The sequence below is a fragment of the Protomyctophum bolini genome, assembly GCF_963924005.1.
Source record: "Protomyctophum bolini genome assembly, chromosome: 1".
Taxonomy (NCBI): Eukaryota; Metazoa; Chordata; class Actinopteri; order Myctophiformes; family Myctophidae; genus Protomyctophum; species Protomyctophum bolini.
In genome coordinates, this window is record NC_137862.1 from 15,732,808 (window position 1) to 15,755,068 (window position 22,261).

The window sequence follows — 22,261 nt, forward strand, 5'->3', positions numbered from 1 at the left end:
AAATACAATGCTTTGAAACTTTGGGATGTTGATGGAGAGACAAAACTGCCACTTGTTGAAGTCAGTCAAGACTCAAGACTGCATGCTTGAAGACAGAAATGTTAGCTGCAGAGCTCCCTCTGCTGGTCAAAATATGTATCAATCGCTAATAATCATTACTTGCATAACCGTTCTATTTAGTATGTAAATGACTAATACCTACCTAGGCTGTCAGTGATGAGAACAATCTTTATTCTAATCTATTTGTAAAAACTAGATGATGCATCTCAAGGGGTTTATCCTTCTAATACATCTAGTACATTATATAATAGTGTATGAAACATTTCTTTATGGGTAAGATCTCTAAAGACCACCAGATTAAATTACAGGACGTGAATTGATTGTGTTTGTGAGTTGCATTTTAGTTTTTTTTTTTATAAATAAAAATATTACATTATTTTTGGGGGAATTTAGCAGAAACAATGACCCATTTCAACAGTGGCAGCATTATACCACATAACATGTCCTTTCAGAGGTCTCTAACCCTGTACGTTGTGCTGTAAAAGCAGAAAGTGCATTGCCAAGTATGAGCATACAAAGGGATTGGCTTTGGCTGGTGGTGACGTGACAGCCCGACATAAAACAATATAACACTTCGTTGCTGTCTGGTGCAAACCTCATGTGTGCAAAACTGTTACTCTCCAGGATTCAAATAATAAATGTGGAAAAAATGGCAGATCTACAAGAATAGCAGATCTGCTATTTTTGTTACTTTTGCGTTACACTGTAGTTGTGTAGTATGACAAAGTAGTCATTAATAAATAAATAAAATCACACATAGCTCCTTAATGAAGTGGTTGCACCACTTAAAAATAAACAAAAATATAGAGATAAGAGGTTTAGGCCCGACAGCAATGACTCATACAGTAAGTGCACACACCACCGGCAAAATACTGTACATGGATATACAGTACAGGATTCACATTAGCGCCTTTAGACGGTTGACTAATCTAAGCAGTACTCCTCCTATAGGGCTCTATAGCCTGATTTATACTTGGTATACCAGTAGCCAAAAATAGCTTTGAGCTTGTATATCTTCTGCTCAGTCTATCATTGGAGTAGATCCGCTGCTACGCTAGCATGCATGCATGTATGCATATCAGGCTTATGACGTATCTGAAGCAAGCTTCATGAGGTTGTATTAACACAACAGTGGCTGCTGCCATGTATTTGGCCATGGACCCACGTTTCTAGATTTTATTTAAAAAAAAAAGATGTATACGAAAAGAGTATACGAAAAAATGCTTCGTATACTCTGCTATTTTCGAATAGCAGTATAAAATAGCTCTCTCTCTCCCTCTCTCTCTCTCTCTCTCTCTCTCTCTCTCTAGTGAGTTGAAGATCTGGGTACCAGAGCCAGACAACTCAGAGCTTCCAGCCCTGTGGTGGGATGCCATCGCTGACAAGTGTCTGCTGCTGGGGGTGTACAAACATGGTGAGTCTCCTCCAGGGGCAGGCTGTCTGACTTCATGTTACAGTTGCCACAGTACTGGGAACTATTAACAAAAGAATGCAGTTGTGATCTGAAAAGATATTGTAAATTTAATTCCAAAACGGGGTTCCTACGCAAGTATGGAATAGTATGGAATTTCATTTCATACTTTTCCAGGTCTGGAAAAGTATGTAAAATGTAAAATGTATTTCCAGACTATAGACCTTTCGGTAAGCCCAACCCTACTCTGCCAGACCTTGGGTTAGACAAACATTGCCTCTCGCCCATTGACACACATGTTATATGACACATTTTCCCATGTAAATAATCGACATTTCAGGAGCATAAGCTTCAAAATCTCTTCTAAATCTAGTAGTGGAGAGATAAGGGTGATTTTGCGCAAATTTATCTAAAAGCGCCACATTTTGCACAGATGTAGCCCAGGGCATGATCTAATGATTTAGCTAAGGTGCCCGAGCCGGCGACCTTCGGGGTCGCCACAGCGGCCAAATCCATATGGCCACCCTATTTACAGTAAGGACAAATTCAGCCGTGTCAAACTAGGGGGTGTTCATGATTCTGAATCCATTCCAAGCATTAGTTTTGCACGAAAAACACTCCTTGGGCTAATTAAATTCAACCATAGCCACTTGCCCAAATGTGACCAAATGTGCTGACCTCATCACATTTGTGATTTTTAGCCAGTGTTTTTGTGAAAATCTAATGCTAGGAATGGATTCAGAATCATTAAAACTCCCTAGTTTGACATGTCACATGCGCAGAAATGTTTTTTGGTTAGTTTTTTTTGCCTTATATAGGTTGTTAATGGTGGCCATATGGATTTGGCTGCTGTTGCGCCCCCAAAGGGTTGGGCGCCCTTGCTAAATCATTAGAGTATGCCCTTGGCTACATCTGTGCAAAGTTGCCGCTTTTAGACGAAATATCCCTAAGCTCCTCCACTACAGTCAACAGGGCCTGCAGATATACACTGAAAACATGTGCATGACAGTATTTCAATAAACTAAAAATGTTAGCCATGGTGACAGGGGAATGTCTGCCATAATGCTCGTTCTTCACGAGCATTATGGCAGACATTCCCCTGTTTTTCTACTTTTACAAAGCTAACGTGTACATAAATATACGTACAGATTTCAAATATAAAGTGCTCACCCCCGGGGCCACGGATGTTAGAAGTCACAGACACTAAACTGCCCACTTTTATCTGTATGACACCTCCATTTTTTGGGCCGCAGCTTGCCCGAGGAGCAACAGGCGTCGGGACCTGAAATTAGAGTCTGGAAAAAGTATAGAATTTTGAAATTCCAAATGTGTAGGAACCCTTTAACACTGCATTATGTCCACCTTTGTGATGACATCATTACGTAGATGTCTGTCAATCATTATCTCTGGAATTTACCAAAAGATCTCATCTCCATGCTACATTTTTGTAAGAGCAGGTGTGACATTCATTAAGTGACAGATGTCACATTAGAACGGCACTCCTCATATGATGACATGGAGTTTTCCGTATCCTAATCAGTATCCATGAAATGTACGCAGTGTGCCTGACGTGGGAAACTGTCCAGGTTGCATAGATATGCTATGTCTAAAGGTCATGCCATATGCACGAAGGCTTCCATGCGTGATCCGTTTAACCACCCTTGTTGCTTTGTTGTCTTATATGGTTGCAGGCTATGAGAAGTACAACACCATCCGTGCAGACCCTGCTCTGGTTTTCTTAGAGCGCGTGGGGAGGCCAGACGATAAGGCCATCGCTGCCGAACAAAGAGCCAATGACTTCATGGACGGGTGGGTACATACACACCAGACACTGTGTCGGTCAGAAACCTCAAACCTCTTATCTCCATATTTTAACTTTTTCCGTAAAGTAATGCCCTACTTGATCATACTGCAGCGTCACTCACACAAGCTCGAAAGGTGGCGCAAAGCGAAATGTTTTGATCTTGTCGATTTGCTACTTTAGCCATTTAATAGTTCTTGTTCTTCATTCTTATGAAGACCACGTCTAATTATTCTGAGCATTTGATTAAACCACCCTAGTGACCTTATTCTGGGCATGTCATAGTAGACAAACATTCTGCAAAACTATAGGCAAAAATGTGGTGAAAATAAATTTCTTCAAGCTACTTTCACTATTTTCTTTATGTACAGATGTCAGATGGTGAGTCGTTACAGAACTAATTTGTCTTTCAAATGCTTTGTTGTAAACATCTAAAGATTCTGGTTGTCTCATGTGGCAAACTGCACCCATCTGGCGCACTGGGGAAACCTCTCAGTGTACTCATCATAAGTAGCACCTCTAATCAGCAGCTCACAGAAACGGACTGCAGTGATTCCCAAACAATGGGTTGGGTCCCATTTTTGTATTAATATCCAGTGTTTTGTTTGGGGGGTCTCAAAAAAATCAAAAAAATTGAAAATAGCTCCTCTGTAAGCTCGCAACTCTTGTATATCTGCTATTTTCATTATTATTGGAACAAGGTTTAAGTAATAAGTATTTTGTTTGGTGTCCTTGGGGAGACACCAAATATTTTGTGAAAGGTTTGGGAACCCCTGTCCTAAGAGAACAAAGTGTACTGTCCGTGCACATTTATAGTTTACGTTTAGCCATATTCTCCATTTGGTAATAATCAGAGACAGAGCTGTTTCCTGTGCCAGGCAGGCAGTGGTGAATGTGAATGTTGAGTGGGTGTTTTTTTCCCCTTTTTTTGGGAGCCAGTACCAGCTGCTGCTCTGCCAGCAGTCACCTCGTGTGGCCCCAGCTGACTGGGTCTTTTTATCTGTGTGCACACAGGGACGTAGATGACCCAGAATACAAGCCTGCCCCTGCCTTGCTGAAGGACGATATGGAGGTAAGGCCCCATGGGGACCGAGCGAGAGGCGAGGCACGTCTCTGATAAGACCTGCCAAGCACTCTGGACTTACCATAGGCAAATGGAACACTGTTCTTTCATTTTGTAATGTGTAACTTGGCATGGTGAGATTAAATTAAATGCACGTGTATATCAAGCAGCTTAACAAAAAAGAAGGAAAGAAAGAAAGAAAAAACACATGTCACTTAAAAACAAATTAAAACAACAGCACAGAAAACCACCCAAGGCATCCCATAAAAGTTGTTAGATTAGCATTTGTTATGTAAGTTAGCACTTGCTTTAGACAGATGCAATAGGTTTTATCTGGTATCTTAGTTAATTTGTAGCACTTAATTGATTTAGCTGCATTTCTCTATTTATTTGACCAATTTACCCTGCTATTTACTGACTGGTTCATGTCATTTATTGCGTGATCCTTCACTTTGTAAGGCGCTCTGAATAACCATGTCTGCTGAACGCCTAAATTGTAATCTCTAATAGGCCTTGTAGGAAAAAAGTAGTGTGATAGCAAACTGCATAGGTGTACCGTTTTTTGGTTGCTGTGATTTGCCATCAGATTATAGAGTTGTTTATTTCACTATTTATTGACTTGCATCTGTAAGTAAACATCCCCCTTCTCCACTTGGCAGGATGATGCCTCTTCTCCTGGAGACCTGGTTGTCACAGACAGTGCTGGAGGTGAGTGGGATCAGTTGTCTACAGTATATACTTCAGGGGGGATCAGTATTCAGATCATACAGGGGTCTGCGTATACATTTCAATTTGGGGTTCCTTGGTGTGAAAACGTTTGAGAACCAGTGACGTAGGGTTCATGTGGTTAACTCGGTGTCTCCATTATTCAGATGCAGCTCCAGTGATGGAAGGGGGTGACAGCACCACAGCGTTCTGGCCCTCACCCTCGGTGCTGACGGCCAGGCTGCGCCGGCTGATCACGGCCTCCCAGCGCTACACCAAGAGCCGGCAGATCCTGCACATCCACCAGACCCAGGTCCAGACCCAGCCCCAAGCCCTGCAGACGTCCATGATGATGACCACGCCACTCCTACCTCTGCCCCCCATCCTCAACGACACCCTCAACCCCAAGATGGCCGCCAAGATAGAACGCCAGCAGAGGTGAGACAAATGAACACGACACAGAACTGTGTCTGTAGATCCGGGGACTGGGGTCTCTAAGGCAGGGCAAGAAATCAACTTCAGATTTGTATTTACAGATACAGTACTTGAAACGTAAATAGCCAATCTACAGTCTCATGACACGTCGTTGTGAGCCTGTAGATCAGCTATTTCCGGTGTGCAACAAGACATGAAAATGAAGTATAAATCAGGTATTAGGATCATTGAATGATACTGCGAGGGCCAGATTGCCAGAGTCAAAATGTATCGGCGTGTGGATGTTGGCAAGTGTTAATCTTCCATTCTGATCAGAGGATATGAGCGGAGTGGAATAAGATTGGAGCGGGCCGATTTTTTTATTGAACGTGGAGAGGTTTTTAGCAAGGACGATCCTCCACTCCGAGCCGCTCCGGTTGGGGGCTGCGCACCACATGTTTGAGCATGCCTGGTCGCACAGACAGAGACGGAGAATACGTGCTGCGTGTTTCAAACACCGAAAAATACTGGTCTGGTCGGAGCGGAGCGTGGGAGTGGCGTCACGTCAGCCCCCTGGAGCGAGGAGCGGCTCCCCCACCCCCCGTTCCACTCCACTCGTGTCCTCTGATTTTAATATGGGATAAAGAAATCTTGATCACCGGTGGTACGCGTAGATTAAAATGCATGTAACCAGCTCTCTGTTCGGGCTTAAAAAGGTCCTCAAGGACCATTGGGGATCCCCAGACCCCACTTTGAGAACCAGTGACATAGGTGCAGTCAGTGGCTGTGCCATTGACATCTCATATATTTAAATCTTTTCATATACAAAATTGGAAATTTCATAACTGTTAATTATGGACGGTTGGAAATGCTGGTTGGGTCAGTCTAACCCTTATAGACTGGGCACTGTGGGTTATACTAGGCTAATACATCTCTCTTCCTTTCTGTCCAGATGGACCAGGCGAGAGGAGGCCGACTTCTACCGCGTTGTCTCTACCTTTGGCGTGGTGTTTGACCCGGACCTGGGCCGCTTCGACTGGACCAAATTCCGAGCCATGGCTCGGTTGCACAAGAAGACAGACGAGAGCCTGCAGAAATATCTGTGGGCATTCACCGCTATGTGCAGGAGGGTGTGTCGCCTGCCGCCCAAAGACGGAGGTCAGGAGGACACACACACATTATTATTGTTGTTGTTACTGCTAATCATTGCCTGCAGAAATGTAATGTTGCTTTGACTTCCCAGTGCCTTCACTGCAACACGATTCACAGTTCTGTTATCACCACCTTTTCAAAAACATGGAAATTAGATTTTGACAAATAGATTTGCCTTCTATTAGACTTTAACAAAATAAAATGCTGCGTGGTCTAAACCTCACTGTCGACATAATGCATGCACAAAGGGCACAAACAGCACAAGCTATCTAAATGCCAGGTCTTCACAACTCTTTAACACACTGACTGCTATTGATGTATACAGTATATATGTTTTAATAGCCATCTGTTGTCTGCAATTGACGTATATACGGTTTATATCACTTTATATGGATCTGAAACGGCACCACTAAAAAAACAGCTTTTTGCTCTGAGCCGGTTGACAGGCAACGCCTTTCTGTCCCCTGCACGCACGGAACGTGCTCACGCATTGCACCGCTGTCCCTTGTGCTGATCAGACATCGGAGGTTCAGATCTGATTTCGGACTTTTCATTGCATCTCAAAATATAAACGTTTCTCGAGAAAGATAGCTAGCGTGAGCTAATGCTAGCATTAGCCTTTTCGAGGATGGAGGTTTGCGAGCAGGGGAAACGGAAGCACTTGAGTAGTAATCTCCCTAATTCTGGCCTTGCGCAAGGTAATTACCACTTGTGGCCACCAGGCAAAGTGTTAAAGATTTCTTTCTTCATCGCAGTCTGTTTTACCTTTTGAACAGTAACAATCCAGAGACAGAACTCTTGTTAAACAAGCTTGCTCAGTTCTCATGTTGGAACGCCAATATAAGATTAATCATTCATAGAAAAGCAAACAGTCTGGCACTTTAACTCCAGACACAAACAGACCCACTGTATAGTTTGTTCTGGTGGCTCGGCCTATAATGTTCTTCTCTCCTGCATGTTCCCACGTTCCTCTTAACGCTTTGCTTCACCTCTCCCTCTAGACTCTGCTGTGGACCCCGCGCTGTCCATCCAGCCCATCACGGAGGAGCGAGCGTCTCGGACCCTGTACCGGGTGGAGCTGCTACGGCAGGTGCGCGAGCAGGTGCTGCGCCATCCGCTGCTGTACGAACGCCTGGCCCTGTGCCAGCTGGGGTCTGACCTGCCCGTGTGGTGGGTGCCCGCCACGCACGACCACGACCTGCTCGTCGGCGCCGCCAAGCACGGCGTCAGCCGCACGGACTACCACATTCTCCGAGACCCTGAGCTGAGCTTCATGGCCGCCCAGCGGAACTACAGCCAGACCAAGACCGCTCAGCAGCAGCAGCAGCAGCAGCAGTCGCGCACATCCACACCCCTTTTACACCCACAGTACCACCAGGTTGCCAGCAGTGCGGTGCTGAGTGGGTCTCCGCTACCCACCCCACCCACACCCCAGCGAGACATGGGGATCCAGAGCGCTGCAGCGGGCATCGTGCCCAAGGAGGAGCCGGCGTCGGAGGGAGAGGGGAGCCAGGAGATGCAGGGGGAGAGTTGGACGCCTCCCCCGGCACCTGCTACTCCGACGGGTCTGGAGGAGAAGCCCGTCGTCGCTGGCATCAAGGAGGAGAGCGAGAGGCCGATGGAGTCGGCACGGACCAAGCCCCTCACGCCCAACTCGTCGGAGAGGAAACCCAAGAAGAAGAAGAAGAAGAAGGCCGCCAGGCGTGGCTCCGGCTCCGACTCGGGCGGGTCCTCGTCCAGCTCGTCGTCACGCTCCTCTTCATCGTCGTCGTCATCTTCGTCTTCCTCCTCGCGCTCGGGGTCCGGCTCCTCGTCTTCCTCCTCCTCGTCTTGCTCCTCAGGGTCTTCGTCGTCCTCGTCCTCCTCTTCCTCGTCCTCAGAAGACAGCGGGGACGAGGAAGGAAAGAAGAAGGGTGAGTGTTGATCTGTAAAACTCTCCACATCCTGGACATACTGTATGACCGCTATGTCATGATTTTCAACCTGGTGTCCCTATTTTTGGGGAAAAACTGTCAAATTACTACAGTATTGCAATACAGTATGGCTAATACTACAGTATGGCACTTATAAGTAAGTGTTAGAAGATAAAAAACGATGAATGAGTAAAGTTTTGTATGAATAATAAAGGTAAGATAAATTCTGACTACTGGGATAAGCTTTATGCATATCAAACAATAATTGTTAATATAAATAAATAAATATATAAAAGTCATATAGATTGTTATAATTGAATCGTTTTGCTTCAAGTTTTTCAACTGTCCTTGGAGAGTGATTCTTAAAAACGTGAGTTATTGAGATATGTAAGATGACGACAGCGTAACTTCTGCTTTAGAAAGGGATTCCCATGAGGGGAAGAATGATTAGAGGCAGTTAATTCATAGTGGACTGGAATGCAGCCTTGAACTGGTTGGCTACAGGGTCACCTCTCTAAAGACATGTTTTCATTATGGGTCGCCATGGTATCTGAAATGATTAACCACTAAACCCTGTATGGTTGAGCCTCTATACTAGTGTCTGTTCTGTTTTCTGTTGTTGGAGGGGAAGCATTCGCTGGAAATAGCCGATCGACATTAAGCTCACAAGCTTTTCGATCTCAGATGCGTGCACAAAATTAATGAGCATGCACTCAACAATTTCACAGAACTGCTCCAAGCGCCGCTGAGCTGCCTGGGCACAAGTTAAAGAAACTGTCACGTTTTATTTCTGAGCCATTCCAAGTGCCTGGTAGTGTTTACAAAAATGTAACAGCCTTGATAGAAATGTACCCACATTTTGCAAAGTATTGTTTAGCTTGTGCTAGTTTTCCCACTCTGACTGTGTTTGAATACGGAACTCTCTGTGAGGTTGATGGGAGCCTGCTGTGCCTCCTCACAACCAGCTCTCCTCACATGCTGGGTTAGAGCAACGCACTCTGAAAGGGTTCTGCACACTGAGCGCATCTCAGAGCCCAAACAGCCTCCAAACAAACGCACTGATATTGTAATATTGTATTAAGCGCTAAAGCGCAAACTTTTATCCTCTTCGCAATTATTCATTTTTTGTTTATTTTACTATACATATAATATACATAATTATATATATTGTTGCCGTTGGCAAAAAACGCCTATCTCCATATTATTACTTTTTATGTAATTTTATGCTTGGTTGTGTGTGCGTGTGGGTGTCATGCCCCAAAAACATGTATTCAAAAGACAAAAACCAACCGTGTGTTTTCCATGTTGTCTCTGAAGACGGTGTTGTGCCCTGTGTGTTTCCAGTGGCGGCGGTGGCCATGGTGAAGGGCTTTGACGAGGACAGCGTGGCGTCCCTCAGCACCACGCAGGACGAGACGCAGGACAGCCACGTGGCCCAGAACGGCATCAACAACTCCTCGCATCATCATCACCATCATCCCTTCCAGGGAGGCTACATGCTGGCCGCATCCTACTGGCCAAAGGTAAACGACAAGCTGCCAGTTGCCACATTAATCACCAAATTATCATGTTGAATGATGAATAAACATCACTGAAGTTTGTCCCCTCCGGACCAGTGGTTCTCAAACCTTTTTCGTGTCGAGGAGAACCCCCAAAATTATATTTTGATGCTGACCCCCATCTCAAAATTATTTAGTGCCAGGGAGGGACCTCTAGAGGCAAACATTTGGCTTTAACCCATTTTGATCTGGGAACGATTCTATAAATGTCTTCTACATCCTGACAGTTTTCTGAAAAAGCTGTTTCTATGTCAGTGGTTCTTCGATTTTTCAAAAATAGCTAAAGCATAACATAATGCTAATACCAAAAGGGGTTCCCGCCCAAAATGGGTTAAATGTGGTGAATAGGCTACGTGTTGGCATTACAAGTACCAGTTGTCTAGTTGGTAGGTTATGTACTGTACTGTACTTTATGTTGAAAAATAAAGGAGGAGGGGTCCTCAATCACCCACCAATGTAAAGAAAACAGAGCCGCTCAGTTGTAGTTAATATTTAGTCACAAGCTCTTGTTAAAACTTTTCATTGGTTAAATATTTATAAAACCCACAGATCGACATAAAGCAGTACTATGTCACTTTTTACCAACTATACACATTTATAAATGTACATGTTTAAGCAATAACAATGATCCTTCCATAATGTATAGAATAACAAAATACGGTCTTCACTGTATTACTATGTATAGGGGAGACAATGACTTTTATCCTGGCATTTGCCAAGGCACCAAGGCAGAACTGCCATCCCTATGTCCATGTTTAGGGTACCAGAAGGGGCAAAAGTGGCGCTGTTGTGTTAGAAACAGAGAGAGATAGTGTTACGTGCTAATTCCAATGTGGAGCATGCATGAGAGAGAGGGGAGGGGGAGTAGGGGTGTAGCGATACGATACGTATCACGATACATGATTGACAATACGATACATGGACGATATTGGTTCATTATGGCGATCCGATACGATCCGATTTAATGATTTGAAATCGATACAGTAACTATTTAAAATACATTGACATTATTTTAAATGAAGAAATTAACCCTCTGTGTGTGTGTGTGTGTGTGTGTGTGTGTGTGTGTGTGTGTGTGTGTGTGTGTGTGTGTGTGTGTGTGTGTGTGTGTGTGTGTGTGTGTGTGTGTGTGTGTGTGTGTGTGTGTGTGTGTGTGTGTGTGTGTGTGTGTGTGTGTGTGTGTGTGTGTGTGTGTGTGTGTGTGTGTGTGTGTGTGTGTGTGTGTGTGTGTGTGTGTGTGTGTGAGTGCGTGTGCGTGTGCGTGTGTGTGTGTGTGTCTCCATGCAGGACCGTGTGATGATCAACCGTTTGGACAGTATTTGCCAGGCCGTGCTGAAGGGGAAGTGGCCGGGGACGAGGCGGACCTACGAGCCAGGAGGCGCCGTGGCCTCCTTCTACACCACCAAGCTGCTGGACAGCGCACACAACAGCCTGGGCGAGGACCCCTCTGCCTCGCCCCAGGGGTCAAAGGTGAAGAAGCTGCATGTTGCAGAAAACAAGGAGTTCTCAGTCAAACTCAACGATGTATGTTGATTTTTCGTTTCTCCACCAAAACCCCCTCCCCTCGCCTGCTGCGTGCGCTCTAAGCCCTTCCAACCTGCTACTTCTTCTAACCAACGTTAGTCGCAGTGTTCAGCATGTTTCTCTCTCCGTCTTGGTTTGTTTCTGCCTTTTCTTTTTCCTTTGGTGATGATTGGTGGTTTTGACCACTTGAGTGGGCTTAATTTGATGGCAGCCTCCCTCCAGTCTATAAATAAGTTAACCCACTTGATCCGAACTGGCCTCCGAGGTTGAGAGTGTGCCACTAGAAAGCCCTTGTTTCTTGAGAATATAATAGCGGCATCTGGATTATAATGTGCTTGAAATGTAGCCTTTGACTGTGGGTGCTGCCTTGATTTATTTAATTACAATTTACATTAAAAGCTTTTAGCAGGGAATCTTCACTCTCCTCTACTACAAAGGATACCAAGTAAACTTCAAACCTAACATCTACATGGGCATATCGTCTAAAACAGCATGCTATCTTTCATAGCATGTGTGGATATTTGGGGATCCAAGTATTGCATATTGCTACAAAACGTACCCACATGTGCTACTATTACTACTACTGAGACCATGAATAGCTTGTCACAAGCTCCAAGTGATGTGCCTTGAGCTTGTCCATCTGCTGTTTTTGAATTTGGATCCTGAAAAGTAACAGCTTTGGGCATATGAGGTTTCCACCCGACTGAGACGATTATGTACTCCAATAGAACTGGAATTAAAATAATCTCAAAGTAAACACCGTGAGCCTTAAATTACCTACAGTATGTGACGGATGACTCAGTCAGTGAGGAATATGCTGATCGCTGCTACCCTGTGCCGTGGCTTCTCACCGCACACTAGAGTGTGATTCTCCCTTTACACCACTAGCCCCCCTCCCCCAAACACACACACATACACCACCACACTCGTACACATGCAACCTTCCTTTTTGTGGTTCTTTTATTTTTACTTGTGTTTAACTTTAAGGGAATGTTTTCCAGACTTTCTTTCATATTGCTTGGAGTTCTGAGTCACATCCTTTAACCACGTCCACACCACGACTCTAGTCTTCTGTTCAGACCGGTCAGCCCAAATCCAAACTCTAGTCTTCTGTTCAGACTGGTCAGCCCAAATCCAGACTCTAGTCTTCTGTTCAGACCGTTCAGCCCAAATCCAAACTCTAGTCTTCTGTTCAGACTGGTCAGCCCAAATCCAGACTCTAGTCTTCTGTTCAGACTGGTCAGCCCAAATCCAGACTCTAGTCTTCTGTTCAGACCGGTCAGCCCAAATCCAGACTCTAGTCTTCTGTTCAGACTGGTCAGCCCAAATCCAGACTCTAGTCTTCTGTTCAGACCGGTCAGCCCAAATCCAGACTCTAGTCTTCTGTTCAGACCGGTCAGCCCAAATCCAGACTCTAGTCTTCTGTTCAGACCGGTCAGCCCAAATCCAGACTCTAGTCTTCTGTTCAGACCGGTCAGCCCAAATCCAGACTCTAGTCTTCTGTTCAGACTGGTCAGCCCAAATCCAGACTCTAGTCTTCTGTTCAGACTGGTCAGCCCAAATCCAGACTCTAGTCTTCTGTTCAGACCGGTCAGCCCAAATCCAGACTCTAGTCTTCTGTTCAGACTGGTCAGCCCAAATCCAGACTCTAGTCTTCTGTTCAGACTGGTCAGCCCAAATCCAGACTCTAGTCTTCAATTCAGACTGGTCAGCCCAAATCCAGACTCTAGTCTTCAATTCAGACTGGTCAGTCCAAATCCAGACTCTAGTCTTCTGTTCAAACCGGTCAGCCCAAATCCAGCCCAAATCTGATTTGTGGGAACCTACAGATTGGAAAAAACCAGATTTTTGCAAATCAGAATTGAATTCCTTAGCCTCGTTCAGACTGAACCGTTACCAACCCCACTCCAATCTGGATAGGAAATCAGTCATGGGATAGCTTTGGGCTGCCAGTCTGAATAGGGTATTCAGCACCGGATTTGAGTTTAAACCACATCAATCCTAATTGTTCCTATACCCGTTTGACCCTGTGCGTCTGTGTGTGTGCGTGCATATTCCCCCCCTGTGCAGCAGGAAGGAGGCTTAAAGTTGACCTTCCAGAAACAGGGTCTGCCCCTGAAGAGGCCCCTGGAGTCGGAGGAGGGGCCCCAGCAGGCCCAGCAGCAGTACCTGGCTCGTCTCCACGAGCTGCAGAACGCCTCCGACACAGACCTGGCTGACATGACCAAGCCACAGAGCAGCTTCCAACATGGTACTTCCATCCACCGCCTTACGTTGTAAGGTGGAGATCATATTGTGGTCTCAAACCTTTTTTCATGTCAAGGACCCCTAATTTCATATGCATTTGGCTGCAGAATCTGATTATTTTATGTTAAAAAAATAGCATATGTACAAGCTCACAGCGCTACTTTTGCGTGACACTCTCATACAACGTTGTCGTTAATTTACAAAAAAATCTAATAAAATGTTGAAATATAGAGTTGCAGGGTTTCTGCCTGACAGCAACAACATGCATACTTGATTCATTGTAATAGACAGGGTAGGACATTAATAGTCCCGGGTGCGCACTCAGGGCCACTTTGCAGATGTTGTGGTAGTGTGAATGATGCATACCGTTCCCGGGAGAGGATCGCCCAACCATAGGGATCGCAATCAATCAAGTCTCGGATACGGATCACTGCAATGTGAAAGCCATCCGTACTAAAAGGAGGAAGTGAACTATAATCATAATTTAAATGTATATATTTTTATAATAATAATAATCTTTATTTATAGAGCACCTTTCAGACACACTGATGGACATACTGATGGAGGCAGTCTGATAGAAAGGCGCCAGACCCTTCTTGACTTTAAAAGCAAGTAAAATAACTTTAAAATCTATCCTAAAATGTACAGGGATCCAGTGTAGGGATGCTAGTACTGGGGTAATGTGGTCTCTTTTCCGTTTGTTACAATTCTGGCTGCTGCGTTTTGGATTAGTTGTAGACGGTCCGTGGTTATTTTGGGCAAGCCTGTATAAAGTGCGTTGCAGTAATCTAAATGAGACAATACAAAGGCATGGGTCAGTTTCTTGGCGTCCTGACTCATTATTTGACCAGGATTGTACTTATGGTAGTTCTACTTGAGTGTTGACAAAGAATGATTGATAATCCACTAGTGTTTGAGTAGCACAGCATCAGCACACACTGCTTTAGTTGTGTATTGTTGTTATGTTATTATTATAACTCACTCAAGACAACGTCAGTAACACAGTCAAACTTTATTATTTGCTCTAAACTCTGAAAGTGACTCTTCTTCTGTGACATGACATTTTCTGTCTCCCGAAGCCCCATAGTCCACAGCGCCCCTCTGAGGCACATCAGTTGAATGAAGTGTACCCGGGTGCGCTGTTGAATCTCGGCCAATGTGAATCATGGCCAGTGGGGACCAGGCAACCGTATTCGGGAACGGTTCGAATCAAACAGACTCAGTCCAGCTGAGTGTGAATCCCCTATTAGTTATTTAACACGTTTACCATTTATTGTACTATTCTAACTTCCTGGTTTTACTTTGTCCTCTCTATCCGGTGACATTGTTATATACGTGTGCATAAAAAAAAGAATCTTTAACAAAATGTGTATAGAAATTGAGCATTGTTAATCGTAGTAATAGCAGTTTAATATACTTACAGCAAAACTTAACATTTGGATAATCGGTGCATTGCCTTAATTGGGGGTATATTATTTTCATAGTGTGAGCAGGTAAACACAATCACAATACAGTGATGGGTATGTGTGTATCACAAGTACTGTTTCCCTGGTATAACCACTAGATGGCAGCAAGCTAACATCACTATTAGCTGAGTGACTTCAAAATGGGAGCTGTAAATTCTGCCTTATACATTATCATGATTTAAACACCTGGTTGCAACTTGTAATGTAACATGGATGGCGTCTTTTCTTAAAACAGTAGCTTTTGATTGGTGGATAGAGAGATTACACTTTCTTCAATATGAAATTCCTTCATATTTTCATTATGGAAAACAATTCATGGGATGAGATACATACAAAATAGATGTAACAACTTTCAACTATATTGACCATCTATAATTGGCCCCCAATCTTTTTTTTTTAAGATTAGTTTAGACTTTATTGATAGATAGAGGTGAAGATCGACAGGAAAGAGGGAGAGAGAGAGACAGGGGGAGACATGCAGCATAGGTCGTCATGAACGGGACTCGAACACACGACCCGCTGTCAGGCTACATGGTCTGATCTTGCAGATCTGCTGTTCCGCTGATGATCTGCTGTAACCACTTAAATAAAGCCCAGCATCCGTTATTCTGGGGAAGACGGTCGCTGAAAAATATTGAATGTAGAGTAAAAACCGAGAAGTCACTACTATAGAGCTCTGAGTGATTTGGGTGAACCGAGGGAAATCCGGGAAAGCATCTGTGTCATTTGAGATTTTAGCTATCTAAAAAAATAGTAAATATACAAGCTCATAGCGCATCTTTGTAAATCCTTCTGGTGGTCCTTGGAACAATTCATTTTTTAGATGGAGGTCTGCGGCCAAATACATTTTGAGGGTCCTTGACATGAAAACGTTTGAGCACCATTTTCAGAAAACTGTCAGGATATAGAAGACAGTTGTAGAATTGAGTTGTAGAATAACAGGCTACTTGTCCCCACAGTTCCTCCAGGCGTGGCTCCTGGTCAGATGAGGCTGAACGGGGTGCTGGACGGCCAGCCGGTCATGAAGAGGAGGAGGGGAAGGAGGAAGAACGTGGAAGGCATGGACCTGCTGTTCATGAACAGGAGCAGAGTCCCTGCTGTACCCGATCACGTAAGACTCCTTTTGCTATCTGCCTTACTGGCCAATGGCGATGCAACAGGGCATTTATTTACTCTACTCTCATTTCAGTGAACTCGTATAAAACAATAGTTTTTCTTTATTTTGATTTTTTTTGTGGCTTTCGCCTTTATTTTATATTTTTATAGAGGGACAGGAAATGGGGAGGGGGTGACATGCAGTAAAGGCCGTCAGGATCGGGAGTCGAGCCCACGGCACACTGCCAGACTTGGGCTACCGGCCAAGGTGCCTGGACCGCTGAGCCACGCCCCAGGCCATAAAACAATAACTTAATCACAATCGGTGAACCAAAAATCTCCAGCTCTTGCTCCATGCACGCCCACCCCTCTAGACCAGAAAGCACGCTCATCTGGGCCAGGCTAACTCTTTTATGACTGTTGATAACTTATGAAACTGGAGCCAGGTAGAATAATGAAATTGGTAACTGACTTAGTGTCTTGGAAACTTATTTTTGTGTTGATAGCTTATATATTTTTTAATATGTAATTTTCTAAGCATTCATGGCTTTGTCAAGAATTAAGAGGGATTTATTATCATACAAGGATCATGATTTATAAACATAATTTTTTTTGTAAGTAACTCCAGTCGCCACTGCTTTTTCTCACCTGTAAGTACTGCAAACTGCATGCATGTGTGTTTCTCTCCAGATGCTGCCAGGGTGGGGGGGCATCGGCCAAGTGGGTGTCTCTGCTTGTGCCACGGCCTCCACATTGGGGTACAGCCAGCAGGGCCCCAGTCATCAGGGCCCCAGCGGTGGGGACACAGAGAGCAGGGTGCCGGTCATCAACCTGAAGGACGGCACGCGGCTGGCAGGAGACGACGCTCCCAGGAGGAAGGAGCTGGACCAGTGGCTGAAGGAACACCCAGGCTTTGTGGCCGACACCGGAGCCTTCATTCCTGTGAGGACCTTTCCCTTCACTCTGTCTCCTCTTCCTCTGTCCCCGTTCACTGAGTCAACGCAGCTGTCTGAAACCGAGGGTTCAGTGTTCACATGGATTCAGCTGTCTGAAACCGAGGGTTCAGTGTTCACATGGATTCAGCTGTCTGAAACCGAGGGTTCAGTGTTCACATGGATTCAGCTGTCTGAAACCGAGGGTTCAGTGTTCACATGGATTCAGCTGTCTGAAACCGAGGGTTCAGTGTTCACATGGATTCAGCTGTCTGAAACCGAGGGTTCAGTGTTCACATGGATTCAGCTGTCTGAAACCGAGGGTTCAGTGTTCACATGGATTCAGCTGTCTGAAACCGAGGGTTCAGTGTTCACATGGATTCAGCTGTCTAAAACCGAGGGTTCAGTGTTCACATGGATCCAAGTTGTCAGTCGCCTTCGAGTCAATCGCTTAGTCGACCTGCAAGTTCACTACACGTCACAGCGCGACGTGTAGTGAGCTTGTAGATCCTTGAGATACGTTTCTCCTCGATGGCGATCGACAGTATACTGCGTGGACAGTTGGACACACAGACCTGATCATGAGTCCAGCCTGTGTCACGGGACATATTTCCTAATTTTGTTACTTCCCTTTCCTGTTTCTCCCCACAAATTTTCTGTGTGTGTGTGTGTGTGTGTGTGTGTGTGTGTGTGTGTGTGTGTGTGTGTGTGTGTGTGTGTGTGTGCGTGTGCGTGCGTGTGCGTGTGTGTGTGTCCGTGGTACATGATCCAGGGCGTAAACAAGCAGATGCAGATGCACTTTCAGTTCCAGGACGGCCGGCCCAAACAGAAGAGGCATCGCTGCAGGAACCCCAACAAGATCGACGTCAACAGCCTGACGGGAGAGGAGAGAGTCCAGATCATTAACAGGAGAAATGCACGCAAAGTGAGTTCTTGAGACGTTGTGAAACGTGTGTCTGTGTTTGTATGACTATACTTTGATGTCCCCACACGTATACTAGAATAATGCTAAATCTGTGAGGACGACTTTTGTGGACCTCACAAGAAAATGGTTGCTTTATGGTAAAGAAAAAAAAAACTATTACAAAACGTTGTGTTTAGGGTTAGGATTAGACATTTAGAGGTTAAACATGATTTAGTCATGCACCGAAAAATTGCCGATCAGCATGACACGTTGTGAGCTTGATTCTCAGAAAGAAAGAAAAAGGCTAAATGTATAAAAAAATGTCCCGCTGACCAGAAATGTTGATGGAAAATTGCTGATCAGCATGACACGTTGGGAGCTGCTATTTCTCAGCAAGGCTTATGGTAAAAAAACAAATGCTAAATAATTATATATATATTTTTACCTTTATTTAAAAAACAAATGCATATTTCTTTTTAGCTTTTATTTAACCAGTAAAAACACCCCTGCGTCTCTGGGAACTGGCTTCAATGCTACATCATACATGCTTGGTGCTAACAAGTACTGTTCACTGCAGGTTGGTGGTGCCTTCGCCCCTCCTCTGAAGGACCTGTGTCGCTTCCTTCAAGAGAACCCAGAGTACGGGGTTCCACCAGAGTGGGCAGATGTGGTCAAACAATCTGTGAGTCAACTATTTACATGTCATTTCCAATAGTCAAAACACCAGCTCTGACAACAATATACCTGTGCATGTTTATACAGTTTTAATTATATATATTTTACTATTATGAATTCATCAAATTGAACTTACACCTGAGGAGCAACGACTGTGTGTTCTTTATGACCTGGGGCTGGGAGTTGTAGAGGATGACTTTCATTTTTTTCCGTCCACTATACCATGATTTAAGAAACTCATTATTTGAAAAAAATCAGGATAAGAATCCAGATTTGTTTTGGATGTCTGAATTTTTTATGTTAAATTGGTTGTTCAGCAATGAAGTTTTTGTTTTAGGAAAATTGGTAGAGAAGGCATGGCAGTTACGTTGGAGAACGGTGTATCCATAAGTAACTGTCTATGTATTTTGTTTATGATGTATCACTGTGTATGTAAATTTTTGTGAGTGTCTTGTAAGCCCGTCCGGCTATCTATCTATCTATCTATCTATCTATCTATCTATCTATCTATCTATCTATCTATCTATCTATCTATCTATCTATCTATCTACATCTTCAAATCAAGGTGATGAAGTGGATGACTTTAGGACCAGGCTGTGAGCTAATCCATGTGTTTATTGTTCTGTGTACGATCCAGGGCTACCTCCCAGAGAGCATGTTTGACCGGATCCTAACGGGACCCATCGTTCCTGAAGAGGTGAGTCGGCGGGGACGCCGTCCCAAAAACCCTCTGGCCAAGGCGGCGGCGGCGGCGGCTGCTGCCAGCCCGGCCTCCTCCTCTCTGGGCCTGAACCCTCTGCTGGCCAACGGCCTGCTCTCTGGAATGGACCTCCCCAGCCTGCAGGCCTTCCAGCAGAACCTCCAGAGCCTGCAGTCCCTGCAGCTCACCGCCGGCCTCATGGGCTTGCCCACGGACGCCGGTAACCTGGCCGCCAGCAACCTGGCCGCCATGTTCCCCATGATGCTCTCCGGCATGGCCGGCTTGCCCAATCTGCTGGGCATGAGCAGCATGCTGCAGGGGAAGCCTCCTCAGGAGGGCGCCGCCGCGACGCCAAAGGCCTCGTCTGGGGACAAGGCCAAGGATCCCTCTGCCTCCAAAGTCCCCTCCTCCCACACCTCAAACACCAAAGGAGAAAGGACAGAGGGGATCCCCAGCGGGGATCATCATCCGCCCTCCACCTCCGGCACCGCTGCCTCCTCCTCCTCCTCCTCTTCCGTCACCACCGCCGCACTAAGTGCTTCGGCTGCCTCTGCGTCCTCAGGTCACCCCCTGTCTCTAAACCCCTTGCTCCTGTCCAGTATGAATCTGATGTACCCAGGGATGCTTCTCACTCCAGGCCTTAACCTCCCAATGTCCACAGCGGCACAGCAGCAGCAGCCACAGAGCTCAAATCACACAGACCCCAGCCGCGCGGAGCACCCCGCGCGGCCCACCGCCTCCTCCCAGCCTTCATCCCACAAGACAGAGCGGCCGCCCGCGCCACAGACTTTGGGAGGAGGAGGAGCCGCCGCCGACGATGAGGAAGAAGGGGAGGAGGAAGACATGCAGGAGGATGAGGAGGATTTGGCAGAACAGAAGGACAACAGTGGTGCCGAGGGCTCGGGGAAAGGTGAGTCCTCGTCATCGGGGTCCGAGGGCTCCTCGTCGTCATCGGACGACACAGACTCAAGCGACTCAGACTGATCCTCCATGAATATATAAATATAAATATATTTATGTATTACTTAGAAATGTATACATATATATACACATATATATATATATATGGATTTCCCTGCACTTAACGTTGTGATTTCTTTACATGTAAATATGAGAACTAACTAAAATGTTGTGTAATAAAGACTTGAAAAAAAAAGAAAAAAAAAAGATAAACAAAAGAACCACGACTTAAAAAGGAACTGAAATGAAATTTCAGTGTTTGTTCACAAGGTACAGTCTTGTTTTGAGAGACATTTTGCATGTCAGATTTTAGTAGGTTTCTGAAACTCTTTGTGAACTTGTATTACACCATTATGTACAATTGCAACAAACAAACAAAAAGAAAAAAAGAAATCAAAATGGCATTATTGTAATTACCATGTCAGGATTTAATTTTATTAAAAAAAGTGAAACTACATACACGCTCCTGTCGAGCTGTACTAGTAATATATTTTGAGTGTGGAGGGGAGGGAGGGGGCAGGGGGGGTGGGGGGACTCTTTGGTTCAATTTTGTAAATATACTTTTTCCAGGTTCCTTGACACTTATGCTTTGCAGATCATACTTTGGATATGTCAGCAATAACTCGGGCAGCTAATGAATGTCACTGAATCTGTAGAGATCCTCTCGTGTCGGCCATTTGCAAACCCCAACTGCACAAAGTCACGCAGCCTCACCCACCCACCCACCCACCTACCTATCTACAGTACCACCACTAAAGCCTGAGCTATACTTGGGCGCACGACACAGACTCGCAACCAAGTATAAATCAGCCCAACTAAACGTCATATCAAACCCAAGAGTTAATTTCTAAAAATGCCATAGCTTCATTGTGGGGGTGAAAATACTTACCTGAATTTCATCATTCAGTGTCTCTATACTATTGGGGTTATTGTGTGATCTTTTTGCCAACCAATTATTTTGAGCTGGTATCTATCGACGACAACAACGAAAACAATTTGTTTTAATTATGTGCTATCATTCTGTAAAAGTAGAGGTCAGATTTGTATTGTTGGATATGGATATTTCATATTGGAATGAAAACTCTGGTGCACTTTAGCTACACATAAAAGGCTTACACCCACACTCACTTGAGCATCCACTTGATTCCTAATACAGTGTATATGTCCAATAAAACCCGCTGGGACTATGAAGACAGAAATCAACCTTTTACTGTGTGCCAAATACTGCCCTTGTTGACTGTAGTGGAGTCTGATCATCAGTCAGTGGTCTCTGGTGTACTTCTGGTTCACATCAAGAGACTACGTCTATATACCTGCTGGTGTGTTTCAAATGCATCGTACCTCAACTGAAGCTTAAAGGGATTGGGTTCACTGTGCTAATATGCCCTCTAATTTACACACGCGCATGGGCTTGGTGTGCTCGTGCACACGGATATCAACATGCACCCGTCTGTGTGCGACGAGGTCTTCTTGCCTTTCCCCCACTGAAATGTGTTAGTTAGAGCCATTCTCCAGAGCTTCCTTTCACTGTGTTCTGCCCGTGTGCTTGAGGTTGGCTGGGCTTATTTTTTTCCCCATTTGGACTTGGCTTGTTGACTCCGTTGGTATTGACCGCCTCCATAACGTTCCAATCTGTATGCTTTGTATTAAGGAACAACTTAAATTGACAAGAAGACCAGA

At 44.9% G+C, this 22,261-nt stretch overlaps 1 protein-coding gene across 9 annotated transcripts in view; it reads left to right on the plus strand.

Annotated features, from left to right (window-relative positions):
- chd9 (chromodomain helicase DNA binding protein 9) overlaps positions 1-21,038 on the plus strand; it is a 137,643-nt gene extending 116,605 nt beyond the window's left edge. For 4 of the 9 annotated variants that reach the window (XM_080761440.1, XM_080761441.1, XM_080761448.1 and 1 more), the window contains 15 exons: positions 1,371-1,474; positions 3,163-3,280; positions 4,287-4,344; positions 4,995-5,043; positions 5,208-5,478; positions 6,407-6,612; positions 7,608-8,519; positions 9,837-10,042; positions 11,366-11,602; positions 13,673-13,853; positions 16,275-16,426; positions 17,101-17,352; positions 18,115-18,267; positions 18,824-18,928; positions 19,559-21,038. In XM_080761440.1, coding sequence (XP_080617566.1) covers positions 1,371-1,474; positions 3,163-3,280; positions 4,287-4,344; positions 4,995-5,043; positions 5,208-5,478; positions 6,407-6,612; positions 7,608-8,519; positions 9,837-10,042; positions 11,366-11,602; positions 13,673-13,853; positions 16,275-16,426; positions 17,101-17,352; positions 18,115-18,267; positions 18,824-18,928; positions 19,559-20,605 — 4,051 coding nt within the window. In that variant the 3' untranslated portion in view covers positions 20,606-21,038. The remainder of the gene's footprint in view (positions 1-1,370; positions 1,475-3,162; positions 3,281-4,286; positions 4,345-4,994; positions 5,044-5,207; positions 5,479-6,406; positions 6,613-7,607; positions 8,520-9,836; positions 10,043-11,365; positions 11,603-13,672; positions 13,854-16,274; positions 16,427-17,100; positions 17,353-18,114; positions 18,268-18,823; positions 18,929-19,558) is intronic. The other 5 variants (XM_080761442.1, XM_080761445.1, XM_080761446.1 and 2 more) reach the window with 5 other exon arrangements.
- The last annotated feature ends 1,223 nt before the right edge of the window (positions 21,039-22,261 follow it).